The 16,889-nt window shown below is 37.1% G+C and overlaps 2 protein-coding genes across 2 annotated transcripts; one reads left to right on the forward strand and one right to left on the reverse strand.

The window, feature by feature from the left end:
• The first annotated feature begins 3,317 nt into the window (after window positions 1–3,317).
• Window positions 3,318–5,535, forward strand: LOC137818433 ((+)-neomenthol dehydrogenase). The gene is made up of 5 exons (XM_068621875.2): window positions 3,318–3,450; window positions 3,571–3,811; window positions 4,227–4,292; window positions 4,604–4,783; window positions 5,007–5,535. The coding sequence occupies exons 1-5, from the start codon at window positions 3,431–3,433 to the stop codon at window positions 5,382–5,384; spliced, it is 885 nt and encodes a 294-aa protein (XP_068477976.1). The 5' UTR covers window positions 3,318–3,430; the 3' UTR covers window positions 5,385–5,535.
• A 5,323-nt stretch (window positions 5,536–10,858) lies between these two features.
• On the reverse strand, window positions 10,859–15,244 carry LOC150024772 (uncharacterized). Its single transcript, XM_090296150.1, has one exon. The coding sequence runs from the start codon at window positions 15,242–15,244 to the stop codon at window positions 10,859–10,861; it is 4,386 nt and encodes a 1,461-aa protein (XP_090152276.1).
• Window positions 15,245–16,889: the final 1,645 nt, after the last annotated feature.

The raw sequence follows: 16,889 nt of genomic DNA on the forward strand, positions 1-16,889 counted from the left end.
CTTGAGAGCTTGAGGCCTTTTTGATATCCAATTTTATGTTTTTTGTCACTCCTATACTTAGTTGGAGTAAAAATTTTATATATCGATTGGAGTACCTCTAATATTCTCATTTAATCAATTTTTTTATTATTAATAAAAAAATTGTTACAAATAAAAAAATATATTTAAAACTCTCTGCTAGTTAAAAAAAAAACAACAAAACATATAAAAGTTAAACAAGAAAAAAAAACCATTTTGATTCATTAAAGAATCATATATAATAATAACAATAATTTAAAAATTGATTATAGAAAACAATAACTATAACAATAATAGAAACAATTATCTATAATTTTAAAAAAATTAGAAAAAACAATTATCACATATCATATCATTATTTTTTAATGTGTAAAAGTATTAATTGAATATTGTAATAATTTATAATAAAAAATTATTTTACAATATTTTGAAAGATGTAAGCTCATTAAGCTTGAATGTAAAAACTTATTTGATTAAACAATACATATTTAGTCCGTCTACCTAAAACTTTAAACCTAAAACAAACTCTCATTTGGCCAATGATCATAATATATGAATAGAAGAATAACAAAAATGAAACTCTTAATAAAAAAAATCACATTGCGTCTCTACATATTCAAATGTTATAAGATGACCTAACTTCACTATTTTATTAATATTGATAAAGTAATTATGTATTTATTATATATAAGATTAAAAATAACATTAACATAATATGTATATTAGGCTCTTAATTAAGTTTTAAATATCTCATAAATTTAGAATATTTTTAATTGAGTCTTTATTAGAAAAATTATTATTGTCTTAAATATTTTTATTCTACCATTTAATCTCATCAACCAGATGACATGATGCTACCAAACATAAAGCAAGAGACAAGCACTTTTCAACATTAACCTATCGTTTGGATCCAGTCATTACTATTCTCTTAAACAGATTTGTGAAGAAGCCCATGTTTGTAAGAATTCTCCAAAATTGATCAATTTTGCTTTTATTTTGTATGAACAATCGATATTTGAGCATGCATAATTGATTATGATTTTTATTTTTTTTATGAACAATTGATGTTTGGTGTAACATAATTGATGTTGGCCTATATTTATTTCCTATTTTGAATAATAATTTAATATTTTTTTATTTTTTTAAAATAGGATATTAAATAATTTAAATTTGTATTAATTTAGAATTTTGAATAGTTTAAATTTTTATATTTATTTCAGATTTTTATTTAAATAGGACATTAAATAATTATAATTTTGTATTTATTTATAATTTTAAATAATTTAGGCTTTTTTATTTTTTTTTAGAATAGGATATGAAATAATTTAGATTTATATTTATTTAAGATTTTGAATAATTTAAGAATTTTATTTATTTTATATTTTTATTTAAATAGGACATTAAATCATTTAGGATTTTTATTTATTTAAGATTTTTGATAATTTCTGAATTTTATTTATTTCAATTTTTTTAAATAGGGCATTAAATAATTTAGATTTGTATTTATTTATTTATGAGTTTGAATAGTTTAGAAATTTTATTTATTTCATATTTTTATTTAAATATGACATTAAATTAGAAATTTTATTTATTTAGGATTTTTAATAATTTAAGAATTTTATTTATTTCAAATTTTTAAATAGGACATTAAATAATTTAGATTTGTATTTATTTAATATTTAGAATAATTTTAAAATTTTATTTACTTCATATTTTAATTTAAATAGGACATTAAATAAATTAAGATTTATATTTATTTAGGATTTTGAATAATTTAAAAAATATTTCATATTTTTTATATACGACATTAAATAATTTATATTTATATTTATTTAGGATTTTAAATAATTTATTTATTTTATATTTTTTAAATAATGATATTAAATAATTTAGATTTTTATTTATTTAAAATTTTGAATAATTTAAAAATTTTGTTTATGTTCACATTTTTGTTTAGCTGTGATATTAAATAATTTAGGGTTTGTATTTATTATGAATTTGTAATAATTTAGAAATTTTATTTATACAAAATATGTGTAACATTTTTAATATAAATTTTAATTTGTTTATACATAAAATAATTTAATTATATTTTATTTTAATTTAAGTTTAACTACAAAGATATAGGTGTAATCTTACACTTTTATTTATTTAAAAAATCATTTTATCAATAGCACTTTTTTCACTTACAAATTTTCATAAACTTTTACTTCATTTCTCATCATCATCTTTCTCATAGTCCAAACAATCCAACTTTCCACTCACTTTCACATCATCTTAAATCCACTCAATCAAATCCATTTTTAATTCCAAAAAAATCAATAAAAGTTTTCAAACTATAAGAACTTTCAATATAGATGGAGTAGTTTTCTAATTTTGGACCAAATTATGAAGAATTATTTGTTAATCACCAAACTTTTGAATGTGCAATGTATGTAGTATCTTTTACTATAGTAAGGTTACACATTTACACCCACTTTAGTGATGGTAACATTTTGACTTTTTGAAAGTAAAGAAAATTTATTTAATTTTATCAAATAAATTAATCTAATTCTTCAAAATGATGTTCACACTTAAAGGTTTAAGTTACTCTTTGAACTTACTTTCTTGTTTAGGTTTAACTTTATTAGAAATCACAAAATTTTGATAGGTTTCACAATTTATTTAATAACTCTCTCATCTAAATTTACAGCTTTTGGTAAATTTTAACTAATAAAGAAATTAAAAAGAGGATTACAAAGTGCGTTTTTAGCACTTCTCATTTGATTATATAATATTCTCTTATACAAAAATTTGCCAAAACGATCATTATACTACATTGTACGCAGAGAGAAAATAATATAAATTTAAATTCACTTTTGATTCCTATAATTTTATGAATGTAAAATTCTGATAAATATAAATATTTAATTGTATGTTTAGTTCTCTAATTTTAAAAGATGAAATAACTTTGATCCTTTCTAATAAAAAATGTTGTATGTGTCCAAGTAATAATAAGTTTAACAGTTAACTTTAATACATATTGTGGGCTAAAATAGCTTAATTTTAAAAAAAATTTAAACTATATATCCAAACAAAAAAAAATGATTAATTTTTCATTTACCTTGTGTTTTGGTTTTCAAATAGAAGTTCGTTGCTACAGTATCTGCGGATTCATCAGTGTAAACACAAAATAAGATATGAGATTGCACTTCTTTGTGTTAAAACCAACCAAAAATGTGGGCCATTAACACTTAACTTCATTGATGTTATCGTGAATTTTCCGTAAAACACAAAGTTCAAAACCATTTAAACGATAATAGCTGTTTGAACATAATGGAAAAAACATGTACAAATAGGCACCTCAACCATTTATTATCAGCTTGTTATTGTCCACTAGTTTTTCATCTGCTACTTTCCTCATTCAATTGTAATGGCAGAAGCAACAAAAGGGTAACATTTTTTAGCCTCTTTTTCTTCAATGTACTCTGAATTTAACCACAATGTTCATATGAATCTAACTTTTCAGTGAATGGTATCCATGTTAGCTTGACCTGTGAAACTGTTTTCTAGGTATGCTGTTGTCACAGGAGCAAACAAGGGAATTGGATTTGCAATATGCAAGCAATTGGCTTCAAATGGGGTCAGTGTGGTGCTCACAGCCAGAGATGAGAAGAGGGGTGTTGAAGCTGTTGAGAAACTCAAAGAGCTTGGTCACCCTGTAGTTTTTCATCAACTTGATGTTACAGATCCAAAAAGTATAACATCGCTGGCAGATTTCATCAGGAACCAATTCGGCAAACTGGATATCTTGGTAACAAAAATCTTCTTCCTTTTGTTGGTTGTAATCTTGTCATCAACCTTTGCTAGATCAGTGGATAGTGTTAAGTAGCACACTTGAATGTATGCATGATCATGTATATTCTGTTTCTCAATTCTTTCTTTTCACTGTATATAGTTGTGGTTCTACTATTCTGTAAAGTTTTCTTAGTAATAAGAGTTTTCTGTTTTCTTTTCTTCTTTTTTCCGCTTCTCATGCTGTCAAGACCTTGTTTCTCTTCATGGCTTCTTCTCTTCTGCTGTATTTTTTTCTCAACACTATGTTCCTCATATCTTTCTTCACTCCTATCAACCGTTTAACCAATTGTTAACACAATTTGGTTGTAGTTATGATGTATACTCATTCAAGTTAACCTTCAGCAAGTATTTGAAACATGAAAATTGTGTAGGTAAACAATGCTGCAATTCCTGGGGCACATGTGAACGGTGAGGCTATGGCTGCTGCTGGCATTGTGGTATGATTGTATTTCCCCAGACTTCTATTATTGGATCACTAGGAAACGAAAATATTGATGAGAATTCACTTCTGGTGCTTTTCCTTTCTTAGGATTAAGCAGTTTTTTACTGATACCAAATGCTGCATTTAGCAAGTGCAATCATTTTAATTTTTGTGAATTATTTTTCTCACCTGTAAAGAAAGAGACAGACAAAGTGTACATAACTTCAACCAAGAATTTAAAATTTCATATCTTGCATTGCACTTAAGGATGTTTCCCTTATCAATTCATCAAAGAAATCAAGTTTATTGTTGAGTTGTTTGGTGCAGGAAAATGCTGGTCGTGCTGATTGGAGTAAAATAGTAACTGAAACCTATGAATTAGCTGAAGCAGGTCTTAAAACAAACTACTATGGAGTCAAGGAATTAACCAAAGCACTTATTCCCCTTCTCCAGTTTTCAAGCTCCCCAAAAATTGTCAATGTTTCATCATCCATGGGAAGGCTTGAGGTATGTGAGTGAGATGCACTAATACCAGCAACTAACTTTTGCCACTTACTTTGGTAGCTTACCAAATTGGATACTTAACTTTTGAAAGATCAATGTTATTTGTTGTCATTGTGTTTGCAATCAGATATATAATTATTTGATTCAATTAACTGTTTATTGTTCATTAGTTGAAGATGTTGTTTATTGTTCATTAGTTGCGATGTTGTTTATTGTTCATTTGCAGCATATGAGGAATGGGTGGCCTAAAGAAGTGTTCAATGATGTTGAAAACCTTACAGAAGCCAAGATTGATGACATTTTGGATGAATTTCTAAAGGACTTTAAAGAGGGTTCTCTAGATACCAAAGGCTGGCTTCTTGCTATGTCTGCATACAGTGTCTCAAAAGCTTCTCTTAATGCTTACACAAGGATTCTGGCCAAGAAGTATCCCTCATTCTGCATCAATGCTGTTTGTCCAGGCTATGTGAAAACAGATATAAACTGCAATACAGGTTTTCTCACACCAGATGAAGGTGCTGAAGCTGCAGTGAGATTGGCACTGCTACCTGAGGGAAGCCCTTCTGGCCTCTTTTTCTCTAGAAGTGAAGAGAAACCATTTTGACCATGAATTGTTGCTAGAAAGCAAAAACTATTAATAGGTATTACATGAAGCCATGTTTGTTACTTCACTTTCAAAATACTTGAAACCTTCACATTAACTCTTGATAGACATGCTTTAACTTTCTTGCAATGAAAGTAAATAATTATGTCCAGGCAGTAGTGTTGTTCATCATGTTTAAACTAATCTTTCTCTGTTAGTGATTAAGAGTGTTATATGTTGAGAATCCTGATATTATAACTGGAAAAGAGAAATATTTTTTTAAAAATGTTACTTTGAGAAATGGATAGTGAAAGGTATCAATACAATTGTAAATTGATGTATTTCATTATACAATTGTTATAGGAACAGTTTTCTTAATATTATCAACACTTTCAGCTCAATGCATATATATCAGTGTCACTGAAAATCCAACACCACTTACCATTGATGAAATAATCAAGTTTCTTCTTTTTCAATGGCACTTGATCAAGGATTTTTCTTTTGTGTGTGTGTACTTTCTATTTTTCTTTCAAGAAAAATGTCATGTCATGGTCACCAGCAACCCTTATTCATGGGATGTGTGTGATTCAAGAAAACGTTATCCGAAATTTATATTGGGAATATAACTGAAACAAATTTCTGAAACATTAAAAAAAAACACCGGAAATCAGTTTTTGAAAAGGGTTATTTTTGGGGAAAATTGAAAAAGAGAAAGAAGAGAGAACATTAATTCAGGGTGTGGAGGGAGACTTTAAAATTTCACCAATTTTATATGAAATTTGATTTTGATTTTTTTTTATTTAAGTTTCTTACATTCTTAAAATGTTTTGTTTATTTCAAAAAAAATTAATATATATGTACCTGTATGGATATTGGGGACTGAGTAATGTTGGTCCATGTCGATACAAGGTGTCTGCTTCAGTCTTAGTTGTCCTGTCCTTCGAGTTTCCTTCTTCCTCGCGTGCCTCGGTCAGCCGGTGGGGGTACCTGCGATTGTGCTCCGACGCTCAAGTTAGTAATCTCTCTCAGTGAGAATCCTTGATAATCTGAAAAACATACCTTTCTCTCTTTCTTTCTCTTCTTTTGTATGTCCCCTTGGGCTTGGGCCCTCCGGGTCGTTAGTGGTTCGCGACCTGTTTTGTGGTCCTTGGGTCGTGGGTCGTGTTAGATGGTTTCCTGGGATCTAGGGGGTGTTCCCGAAAATCCAGGAAGTGCTCACGTGTGTTTGTTGCTCAGTGGGAATTGTAACCGTTTGTCCCACGTGTAACCACGTTCTTTGCTTAATTAGATAATTTACTTCGAACCACGCGGTCGTCCGGTGCCGACCGGTACACTTGCCCCCCAAGCTCGAAGTCATGGAAGGACGAAGAGTCGTATGAGACGCAGAGGGTTTTTGAGACAATGCTTGATAGCTGGCATCATTAATGTGTGGCAGAGATGTGACGCATGGCAGAGTTGCCGTTTGGGGATGTTGTCACATCTAGATCGATTGAATGGTAGGGATTACGTGCCGTTTCATATGCCGAGCGTGTTTGATCGTTAGATTAGATTTGATCTAATGGTGCTAGACGAACGTAGGGGTTTTGCTTCTCCTATAAATAGTGCTTCATTTGTGGAGTTGAGGGTTTTCCGTTTCTCTTGCTGAGTTTTGCGTTGCTTGTTCTGTTTTGCTAGGTGCCGATTTTGCTGCCGGTGTCCTCTTCTTCACTTTAAGGTTAGTCATGCCTTCCTCTGAGGAGTCTTCGAGTGTCGTGGGTTCATCTTTGACTCGCGGTGCGAGCCAGGCATCGGACGACCCAAATTATGATTGGGTTGATCCTGCCGTTCTTCGAATTCCCAGTAAAATAAAGTCTTCGGATAAATTAGATCAGTTTCTAGCAACCCATAAAAATTTTCTAACCTCAGATTGCCCGGCCGATGCGTTATATGTCGATATATGCGGTATGACCGACCGTGTGTGTCACGGCCGGGAGAATGCTCCGCACGACTTTTTCTTTGTGTATAGTACCTTGTTTTCCCATTTGCACGTAAGTTTACCTTTTGATGACTTTACCATGAGTATCCTTCGGATTCTCAATGTCGCACCGACACAATTGCACCCTAACTCGTGGGCCATTTTACAAGCCTTTCGAGTTATTTGTCAGATATTTGGGCTCATGCCGACCGCCGAATCATTTTTATATTATTATAACACGTACCCGAGTACCCCAGTAGGTTGGTTGTCGTTATCCAGTCGTCCGGGGAACATACGCTTTGCTGCTTTTACTACCTCTTATAAGAATTTTAAGGATTACTTTTTTAAAGTGTTTGTCGAGCCGGACGGCCGGGATCTATTCTATAATGCCGATGGAAGCACAAAATTTTCATTCCATTGGACGGAGAATCCCACCTCCCTTGACCATCGGCTTTGGGAATCTTTGTCTCCCATTGACCAAGAAATTTTGATGGTCGTGAATCAACTACCGTGTAGGCTCCCTACGCGGGAACTGATAGCCCTTTACGGGTCGTCCAAGCAGTGGGCGGACCTAAATGGTGAGCACCTTCTTCTTGCGGTCGTTCGGCTGATATCATATTTGTTTCTTACCTTCGTGTTTATGTTGCAGAAATTGTTGTGAGCATGGATCCGAGTTTGAAGAAATATATGAATAGTCTGAAGAGGCAGGCTAATAAGAGTAAGATAGCCACCATCGCCGGGATTGTCCCGCGGACGACTGAGCGGGAGGTCGTTCCGGTGGAGGTTGTCCCTGTTCCTGCTCAAGGAAAGAAGAGGGGACGGCCTGCTAAGGTGCCTCGTACGGACGCTCCGTCCTCGTCGGGCAGTCCCATTAGCTTATTGGTGTCATCCGTCAGGGTGGCACCTACAATGCAATTTGACTTGCGTCCGGAGGACGAGGAAATTTTTGCTACCATTCCCACTTTAGATATGGTCGAGGAGACGGTTGAGCTGCAGTGTCGTGCGGCCGTGGCGACCAGGGCTCTTGGGGATGAGCTAAGGAGAGTGAAGACAGTCTCGATTCCAAAACTGAAATCTCAGCTCAACGAATCAGCTGTCTCGTTGAAGGATGCCCTGAAGGCAGTGGACGAAGCCCGGGCTGACGCTCAGACGGTCAGGAAGGAGCATGAGGCTTTAAAGATTACTTTCGAAGAAGTAGTAGTTGGACGGGCAGATGCCATCAAGGAGCGGGAAAAACTGGCCGCGGAGAAAGAATTGTTGAGTGCTCAAGTTGAACAGCTTCAAGGGTTCATGTTGAGCATCAACGAGGAGTCATTCAGGCAGGGAGTTCGGCAGGTCGCCTTTTTCCATGGGGTGCCGGACGACGATGAGCGATACGACTCGAACATGGATGTTGTGGACGGCCGTCTGATGCCTCTGGGGGACGAGGAGGCCGAAGAGAATGATCAAACCATCTGTCCTATAGCTGAGATGCCACGTGCAAATGATACCGTACCGCCGGAGGAGTCGATGCAACCGGATGACACCCTTGATATTGTTTAATATTTTCATTACCTGGGCCCGGGGTGTGGGCTAAAGACAATTTTACTGCTTTGTGACGTGTTTTGAACTATTTTACTTTTTGCTATCGAATTTATTTTCATGTTGCTATTACCACACAGTTTAATACCGGACGACGGTGCTTTGATGAAGAATTTGATGTCGCGCGTAACTTGGACATTTATATATAATTTAATTGAATTTCTGACTAAGGTAATTTAATTGAATTTCTGACCAAGGCTGGTGAATAACGTTTAAGTGATAATTCGGATAACTTTAGTTATATCTTCCGACCGAATGAACGGTTAATTAATTTAATTGAATTTCTGACCAAGGTTTGGTGAATAACGTTTAAGTTATAATTCAGATAACTTTAGTTATAAGTTCCGACCGAATGAACGGTTAATTAATTGAATTTCTGACCAAGATTGGTGAATAACGTTTAAGTTATAATTCGGATAACTTTAGTTATATATTCCGACCGAATGAACGGCTAATTAATTGAATTTCTTACCAAGATTGGTGAATAACGTTTAAGTTATAATTCGGATAACTTTAGTTATATATTCCGACCGAATGAACGGTTAATTAATTGAATTTCTGACCGGTACATGAAAAACGTTTAAGTTATAATTCAGATAACTTTAGTGGTATATTCCGACCGAACGAATGGTTAATTAATTTAATTGAATTTCTGACCAAGATTGGTGAATAACGTTTAAGTTATAATTCGGATAACTTTAGTTATATCTTCCGACCGAATGAACGGTTAATTAATTTAATTGAATTTCTGACCAAGGTTTGGTGAATAACGTTTAAGTTATAATTCAGATAACTTTAGTTATATGTTCCGACCGAATGAACGGGTTAATTAATTGAATTTCTGACCAAGATTGGTGAATAACGTTTAAGTTATAATTCGGATAACTTTAGTTATATATTCCGACCGAATGAACGGTTAATTAATTGAATTTCTGACCAAGATTGGTGAATAACGTTTAAGTTATAATTCGGATAACTTTAGTTATATCTTCCGACCGAATGAACGGTTAATTAATTTAATTGAATTTCTAACCAAGGTTTGGTGAATAACGTTTAAGTTATAATTCAGATAACTTTAGTTATATGTTCCGACCGAATGAACGGTTAATTAATTGAATTTCTGACCAAGATTGGTGAATAACGTTTAAGTTATAATTCGGATAACTTTAGTTATATATTCCGACCGAATGAACGGTTAATTAATTGAATTTGTGACCAAGATTGGTGAATAACGTTTAAGTTATAATTCGGATAACTTTAGTTATATATTCCGACCGAATGAACGGTTAATTAATTTAATTGAATTTCTGACCAAGGTTGGTAATTTAAAGTGCCTCGTTAAAACCTTCTCGGTAGAAAACCCTCCTTAGGGATAAAACTACCGAGCGAGGAAAGAGTGCACTGAATTCATTCATCAACTGTAATAGAATTTGAGATGTGTGGCATTCCACGTTCTCGGTATAGATTTTCCTGACAAATACTCTAAGTAATAAGCTCCTCCTGTTGCTGTGTCGGAGATGCGGAACGGTCCTTCCCAATTACTTGAAAACTTTCCCCCATCTTTCCGAGCGTCGCTGCGCATGCGCCAAACTAAATCTCCCTTCTGATAGCTTCGTGGCTTCACTTTGGAGTTGTACCTTCGTGTTGCTCGTATTTTGCATGCTTCTTCTCTTATCTTGCATTTGTCTCTTAGTTTGTTGATGAGGTCGAGGCCGACCAGTAGACTTTCTTTATTCAAGTCTAAGTCTAATGTCTGTCGACGCAGTGAAGGCTCACCGATTTCGACCGGAATCATGGCCTCTGTGCCGTACGTCAGGCTGTATGGTGTTTCTTGAGTTGTTGATTGGGGGGTACAGCGGTAGGCCCATAAAACCTCTAACAATTCTTCAGTCCAGTTTCCCTTGGACGGGCCAAGTCTCTTTTTTAACTCATTGAGAATAACTTTGTTGGCGGCTTCTGCCTAACCGTTGGTTTGAGGGTGTTCGACCGAACTCGTTATATGTTTGATGTGAAGTTTCTCATAGAATTCAGCTAGCCCACGGTCGGTGAACTGTCGACCATTGTCTGTGATAATGATCTGTGGTAGGCCGAACCTGCAGACAATGTTTTTCCACACAAAGCTTTGTACGTTCCGGGCGGTGATGGCTGTTAGTGGTTCAGCCTCAATCCATTTGGTAAAGTAATCTATACCCATCAGTAGGAACTTGCATTGCCCTTTTCCGGGTGTGAAAGGTCCGATAATATCCATTCCCCATTTCACGAACGGCCAAGGGGATAGGATGTAGTGCAAGTGTTCTGGTTTTTGGTGCAATAAGGTGCCGAACTCTTGACATTTCACGCACTTTTGAACGTATTCAGTGCAGTCTCCCTGTAAGGTCGGCCAGTAGTATCCAGCTCTTAGAATTTTGGCGGACATAGTCCGCGCTCCTGAATGGGTTCCGCATATCCCTTCGTGTAACTCGGTCATTACATAAGTGACTTGTTCTGGACCAAGGCATTTTAGGAGGGGACGGGAGTACCCTCTCCTGTAAAGATCTTGGCCAATGAGTATGTATCGGGCGGCTTGTAATTTCATCGTTTTCTCCAAATGTGGATCGCATACACCATCGGTCAGATATTGTATTATGGGGGTCATCCAGTTAGGTTGCGTGTCGGTCGCCATGCATTCTTCGGTACCAACACTCGGTTTAGCAAGGGTCACATGTATGGCCGACCGGTGGACGCCTTTCTTTTTTAGGGTAGCCAATCTCGATAGAGCGTCTGCCCTAGTGTTATTTTCCCTCCGTACGTGTTGGAATGAGATTTCCTTGAACCTGTTTAGAAGATTTTTCACGAAATGAAAATACTGTTGGAGTAATGTTTCTCTTACCTCATATTCCCCTGTAAGCTGTCCGACGACTAGACGGGAGTCGCTCTTACAAATTATATTTGTTATCTCTAATTCAATCGCCAGATGCAAACCTGCGATTATAGCTTCATATTCGGCTTGATTATTGGAAGTTTTAAATTCAAACTTCATGGCTTGTTCGATAACAATCTCCCCTGGTCCTTCAAGTACAACTCCCGCACCGGACGAACGACTGTTTGATGACCCATCTACGTATAGCGTCCATTGGGAAGTTCGTTCGGCCGGATAGGGAGTGAGTTCTGCTGTGAAGTCGGCGAGGGCTTGGGACTTGATAGCCCCCCTGGGTTGGTATTCAATTTGGAATTCTGACAGTTCGACTGCCCAACCTATCATTCGTCCGGCGAGGTCAAGTTTAGTGAGAATCTTCATAATGGGATAGTTAGTCTTAACAATAACCTTGTGATTCTGGAAATACATCCGCATCCGTCGTGCGGTAATGATCAAAGCTAAGGCAACTTTTTCGACCATTTGATATCGGGTTTCCGCGTCGTGTAAGACTCGACTTACAAAATATACCGGACGTTCTTCTGCTTCAATTTCTTGTACTAGAACGGAACTTACTGCTGCATTGGAGACAGCGAGGTAGACCACAATGGGTTCCCGTGGGTTTGGTTTCTGGATGACCGGTGGAGACGCCAGAAATGCTTTTAACTGTTGGAAATTTTGTTCACATTCATCTGTCCATTCAAATTTAGTTGTTTTCTTCAGAAGTTTTATGATGGGTCTCGTTCGCTCGGCAAGCTTAGGTACGAATCGAGACAACGAAGTGAGACGGCCGATTAGTCTCTGGATCTCTTTGAGTCCGTTGGGACTTCGCATTTCGGTGATTGCCTTGCATTTTTCTGGATTAGCCTCTATACCCCGATGTGTGAGCATGAAGCCTAAGAACTTCCCCCCTTCTACGCCGAACGCGCACTTCTCCGGGTTTAAACGCATGCGGTATTGACGCAAGGCTTGAAAAACCTCTTTTAAGTCAGAAACATGTTGTTCGCAAGAGTCTGATTTGACGACGATGTCGTCAACGTATACTTCTACATTCCGACCGATCATGTCGTGGAATACGTGATCCATGAGTCGCTGGTATGTGGCTCCTGCATTCTTGAGGCCGAACGGCATGACTTCATAGAAGAAATTATCAGAATCTGTTCTAAACGCGGTTTTTTCTCGATCACGGTGGTACATTTGTATTTGATTGTAACCTGAATAAGCATCAAGGAAACTTAGGATTTGATGACCGGCTGCACCGTCGACCAGTCGGTCGATAGTAGGTAGGGGATACGAGTCCTTTGGGCACGCCTTGTTAAGGTCTGTGTAGTCTACGCACATTCTCCATTTTCCATTCGTCTTTTTTACCATCACTACATTGGCTAGCCATGTCGTATAGTGGGCCTTTTGAATAAAACCAGCTTGAATTAGCTTGTCTGTTTCTTCTCGTGCGGCTTTGCGCCGTTCTTCACCTAGTTTCCTTTTCTTTTGAGCGATCGGCCTGGCCTCTGTATAAACAGACAATCGATGGGTAATCACATCTGATTTTACCCCTGGAATGTCTGCAGCCGTCCAGGCGAAAAGATCAGCGTTCTTTGTTAATGTTTTACCGATCGTCTCTCGGTCATCTGGTTTGAGAGATGTTCCCATGTATGTTTTCCGGTCTTTGTCCCGAAGGAATATGGGTTGAAGATCTTCCCCTGCTTCCATCCGGGGATCATCCAGTCGAGGATCTAGATCGACTAAAGCGACCAAGTGTCTTCTGGATTCTCTCCCTCTAGAGTGTCTTTCTGTTGACCGACCTCTTCGCTCTGTGGTCCGTTCGGCTGACGTGGTATAAAGCCTTCGGGTCGGCTCCACCTTCAGGCTAGCTACATAACATTCTCGCGCTGTCTTCTGGTCTACATGCACGGTTGCTATATCTCCATTGACCGAGGGGAACTTCATAGCTAGATGAGGAGTTGAGACAATGGCTTTCAATCTGTTGATAGATGGTCGACCGAGCAAAATATTGTACGATGTATTGGCATTAACGAGTAGATATCGTATGTTGATGGTCTTGCTGAGGTAATCATCTCCGAACGTGGTGTATAGATCGATAAATCCTTTCGTATCCACTCTTTCCCCTGAGAAACCAACTATCTGCTCGTTGTAGGGTTGTATCTCTGCTTCTGGAATCTTCATCTTCTTAAACGTTTCCCAATACAGGATGTCGACCGAGCTACCCTGATCTACCAAAACTTTTGCAATTGCAAATTTATCTATCTCCACAGTTATTACCATGGGGTCATCTTGAGATGGATCGATTGCTGTGAAGTCTTCGTCAGTGAAAGTGATTGGTGGTATATGCGGTCGGCGTTGTGTGGAAGTCGAATGAACGGATTGAATTGCTCTCAAATGTTTTTTCCTTGCTGAATTAGAGCATCCTCCACCCGCAAAGCCACCTGCAATGTAATTAATTTCTTGAGGGGGCTGACCGAGCGACACCGGTCCAGCGATTGTATTGATGACTGTGCGAACTTTTTGTTTAGTTCGACTTCTACGTTCAGGGCTTTCGCTTTTAGGCCTCGTTCGTCTGATCGGACTTTCGCTTCTTTTTCTTCTGTTTGAACGATAGTGGTTGTCACGGGTCTGGTCGTCTCTTCGTCCCGAACGTTCACGGGGATCATGATCACGCTGGGGTGACCTGGGTGCAGTGATGGTGGTTTTCACGAACTTGCGGAGATGACCGGCCTGGACGAGCTCTTCAATTTTATCTTTCAGTGCTTGGCATCCTTCGGTCGTGTGGCCATAGTTACGATGGTATTGGCAACGTTTACTGGTGTCGGCATTGGGAGGAGTTTGTGATTGCCTCAATGCCGGAATCAATTCAATCTGCAGTGCTTCGTCGAGAACCTTACCCCTTGGTACAATCAAGGGAGTGTAGTTGTGGAAACGGGGACCCCTATTGGGGCGATATCGTTCTCGGTCGGTCGGTACTGTGGGGGGACGAATCCCTTTGCTCTTGTCCGTGTTCTCAGCATAAGTTTTTCGATGATAGTCAATATGTTCTTCTATCTGCATGAACTTTGTTGCTCTTGTTCTTAATTCATCCATATTGCACGGAGGTCGTTTGATAAGGCTTTCAGTGAACCTTCCCGGTAGTATGGCCGAGACCAAATGATGCATGGCTATTTCTGGATTAAGATTACGAATGCTCATACACACTTTGCTAAATCTGTTCATGAATGTTCTCAATGATTCTCCCCTTTCTTGTTTGACATTTAGAAGAGACATGGAGGATGTCCGATGAGGTCTACTTGTGGCGTATTGCGTGGTGAACTTCAATTCCAAAGCGTCGAAGCTTGTAATGGAATTGGGTGGAAGGTCCGAAAACCATCCAAGGGGGCCTTCCCTGAGAGAGGTGGGGAAGACTTTACACCATACTGTTCGGTCGGTTGTGTAAAGGGTCATTTGAGTTCTAAATATATTCAGATGTTCGTCTGGGTCTGTGGAACCGTCATAAAGGTTTATCGTTAGGCCCCTCCACTTGTCAGGGAGAGGAGTGGTTATGATGTCATCAGTGAACGGATGGCCTTTCGGGTTTGTTACCTTGTTTGGGGTTACTGGCTTTACACTATGATGGGTGTCGAATGAGTGACGTGTGAGGTATAGTTTGGGCTATTGTTTTCGTTCCTGATTGGAACGGTGATGGGGAAGGCGCACGTGAATGTCCTTCACGTTCAGATTGCTCGAGTCTATCCAACAATCTCTTATTCTGCTCTTTCAATTGGGCTATCTCTTCCGCGTGCCGCTGGCGCTCCTCTTCTCGTCTTTTCCTTTCTTCATCTTGGCGAAGTTGGTCGATGACTCCTTTTTGGAGTAACTCCTGCATCTGAACCTGGAGAGTTTGGAGTATTGTCCTATGCTCTTCAGAGATATCATTGTTGTTGTTTGCCGTTGAGCCCATCTTCGAGCGTTGGGATCTTTAGGTCTGGGAATAATGATTACTCGGCCCCACGGTGGGCGCCAATTGTACCTGTATGGATATTGGGGACTGAGTAATGTTGGTCCACGTCGATACAAGGTGTCTGCTTCAGTCTTAGTTGTCCTGTCCTTCGAGTTTCCTTCTTCCTCGCGTGCCTCGGTCGGCCGGTGGGGGTACCTGCGATTGTGCTCCGACGCTCAAGTTAGTAATCTCTCTCAGTGAGAATCCTTGATAATCTGAAAAACATACCTTTCTCTCTTTCTTTCTCTTCTTTTGTATGTCCCCTTGGGCTTGGGCCCTCCGGGTCGTTAGTGGTTCGCGACCTGTTTTGTGGTCCTTGGGTCGTGGGTCGTGTTAGATGGTTTCCTGGGATCTAGGGGGTGTTCCCGAAAATCCAGGAAGTGCTCACGTGTGTTTGTTGCTCAGTGGGAATTGTAACCGTTTGTCCCACGTGTAACCACGTTCTTTGCTTAATTAGATAATTTACTTCGAACCACGCGGTCGTCCGGTGCCGACCGGTACAATATATATATATATATATATATATATATATATATATATATATATATATATATATATATATAAATGATTACATTATAAAGATAATTTTTCTCTATATCATTTGAATTATATATATTATTATGAATATGTTTATTTCATTTTTTTAAAATTAAACTATAATACAAAGTGATGAAATAAGTCATCTTTTAATATATTGTGAAAAATATATCTTACGTAGATTTTGATTTATAAAAACGAAATATTAAATAATTTTATGTTAATATAAAATTATGTATATATAATTTATGTGTACGAAGTTTTCAATCTAATTATAGATTTTGAATAAACACAACTCATTTAACAATATTTTTAATTGTTGAGTCGAGTCAATAATGATTGAAGAAAGAATAAAGAGAAGACATAAACATAAAAGAGATAAAAAAAAGTATGAACAAATTAATTTTAATTTAATTAAGTAAAATTTGGAATTGTATCTTTTTAAGCAGTCAAATTAATATCATGAAACTATCAAATTTTAATTATTGTTAAATTGTCTATTAAGAATAAACATGTGTCCGCATTTTTTATTATGTTATCTAATTTTAACGACTTAAAGTTTAATACTTATAT

The sequence above is a fragment of the Phaseolus vulgaris genome, chromosome 10 (genome assembly GCF_051622355.1).
Source record: "Phaseolus vulgaris cultivar YP4 chromosome 10, ASM5162235v1, whole genome shotgun sequence".
NCBI classification, from domain to species: domain Eukaryota; kingdom Viridiplantae; phylum Streptophyta; class Magnoliopsida; order Fabales; family Fabaceae; genus Phaseolus; species Phaseolus vulgaris.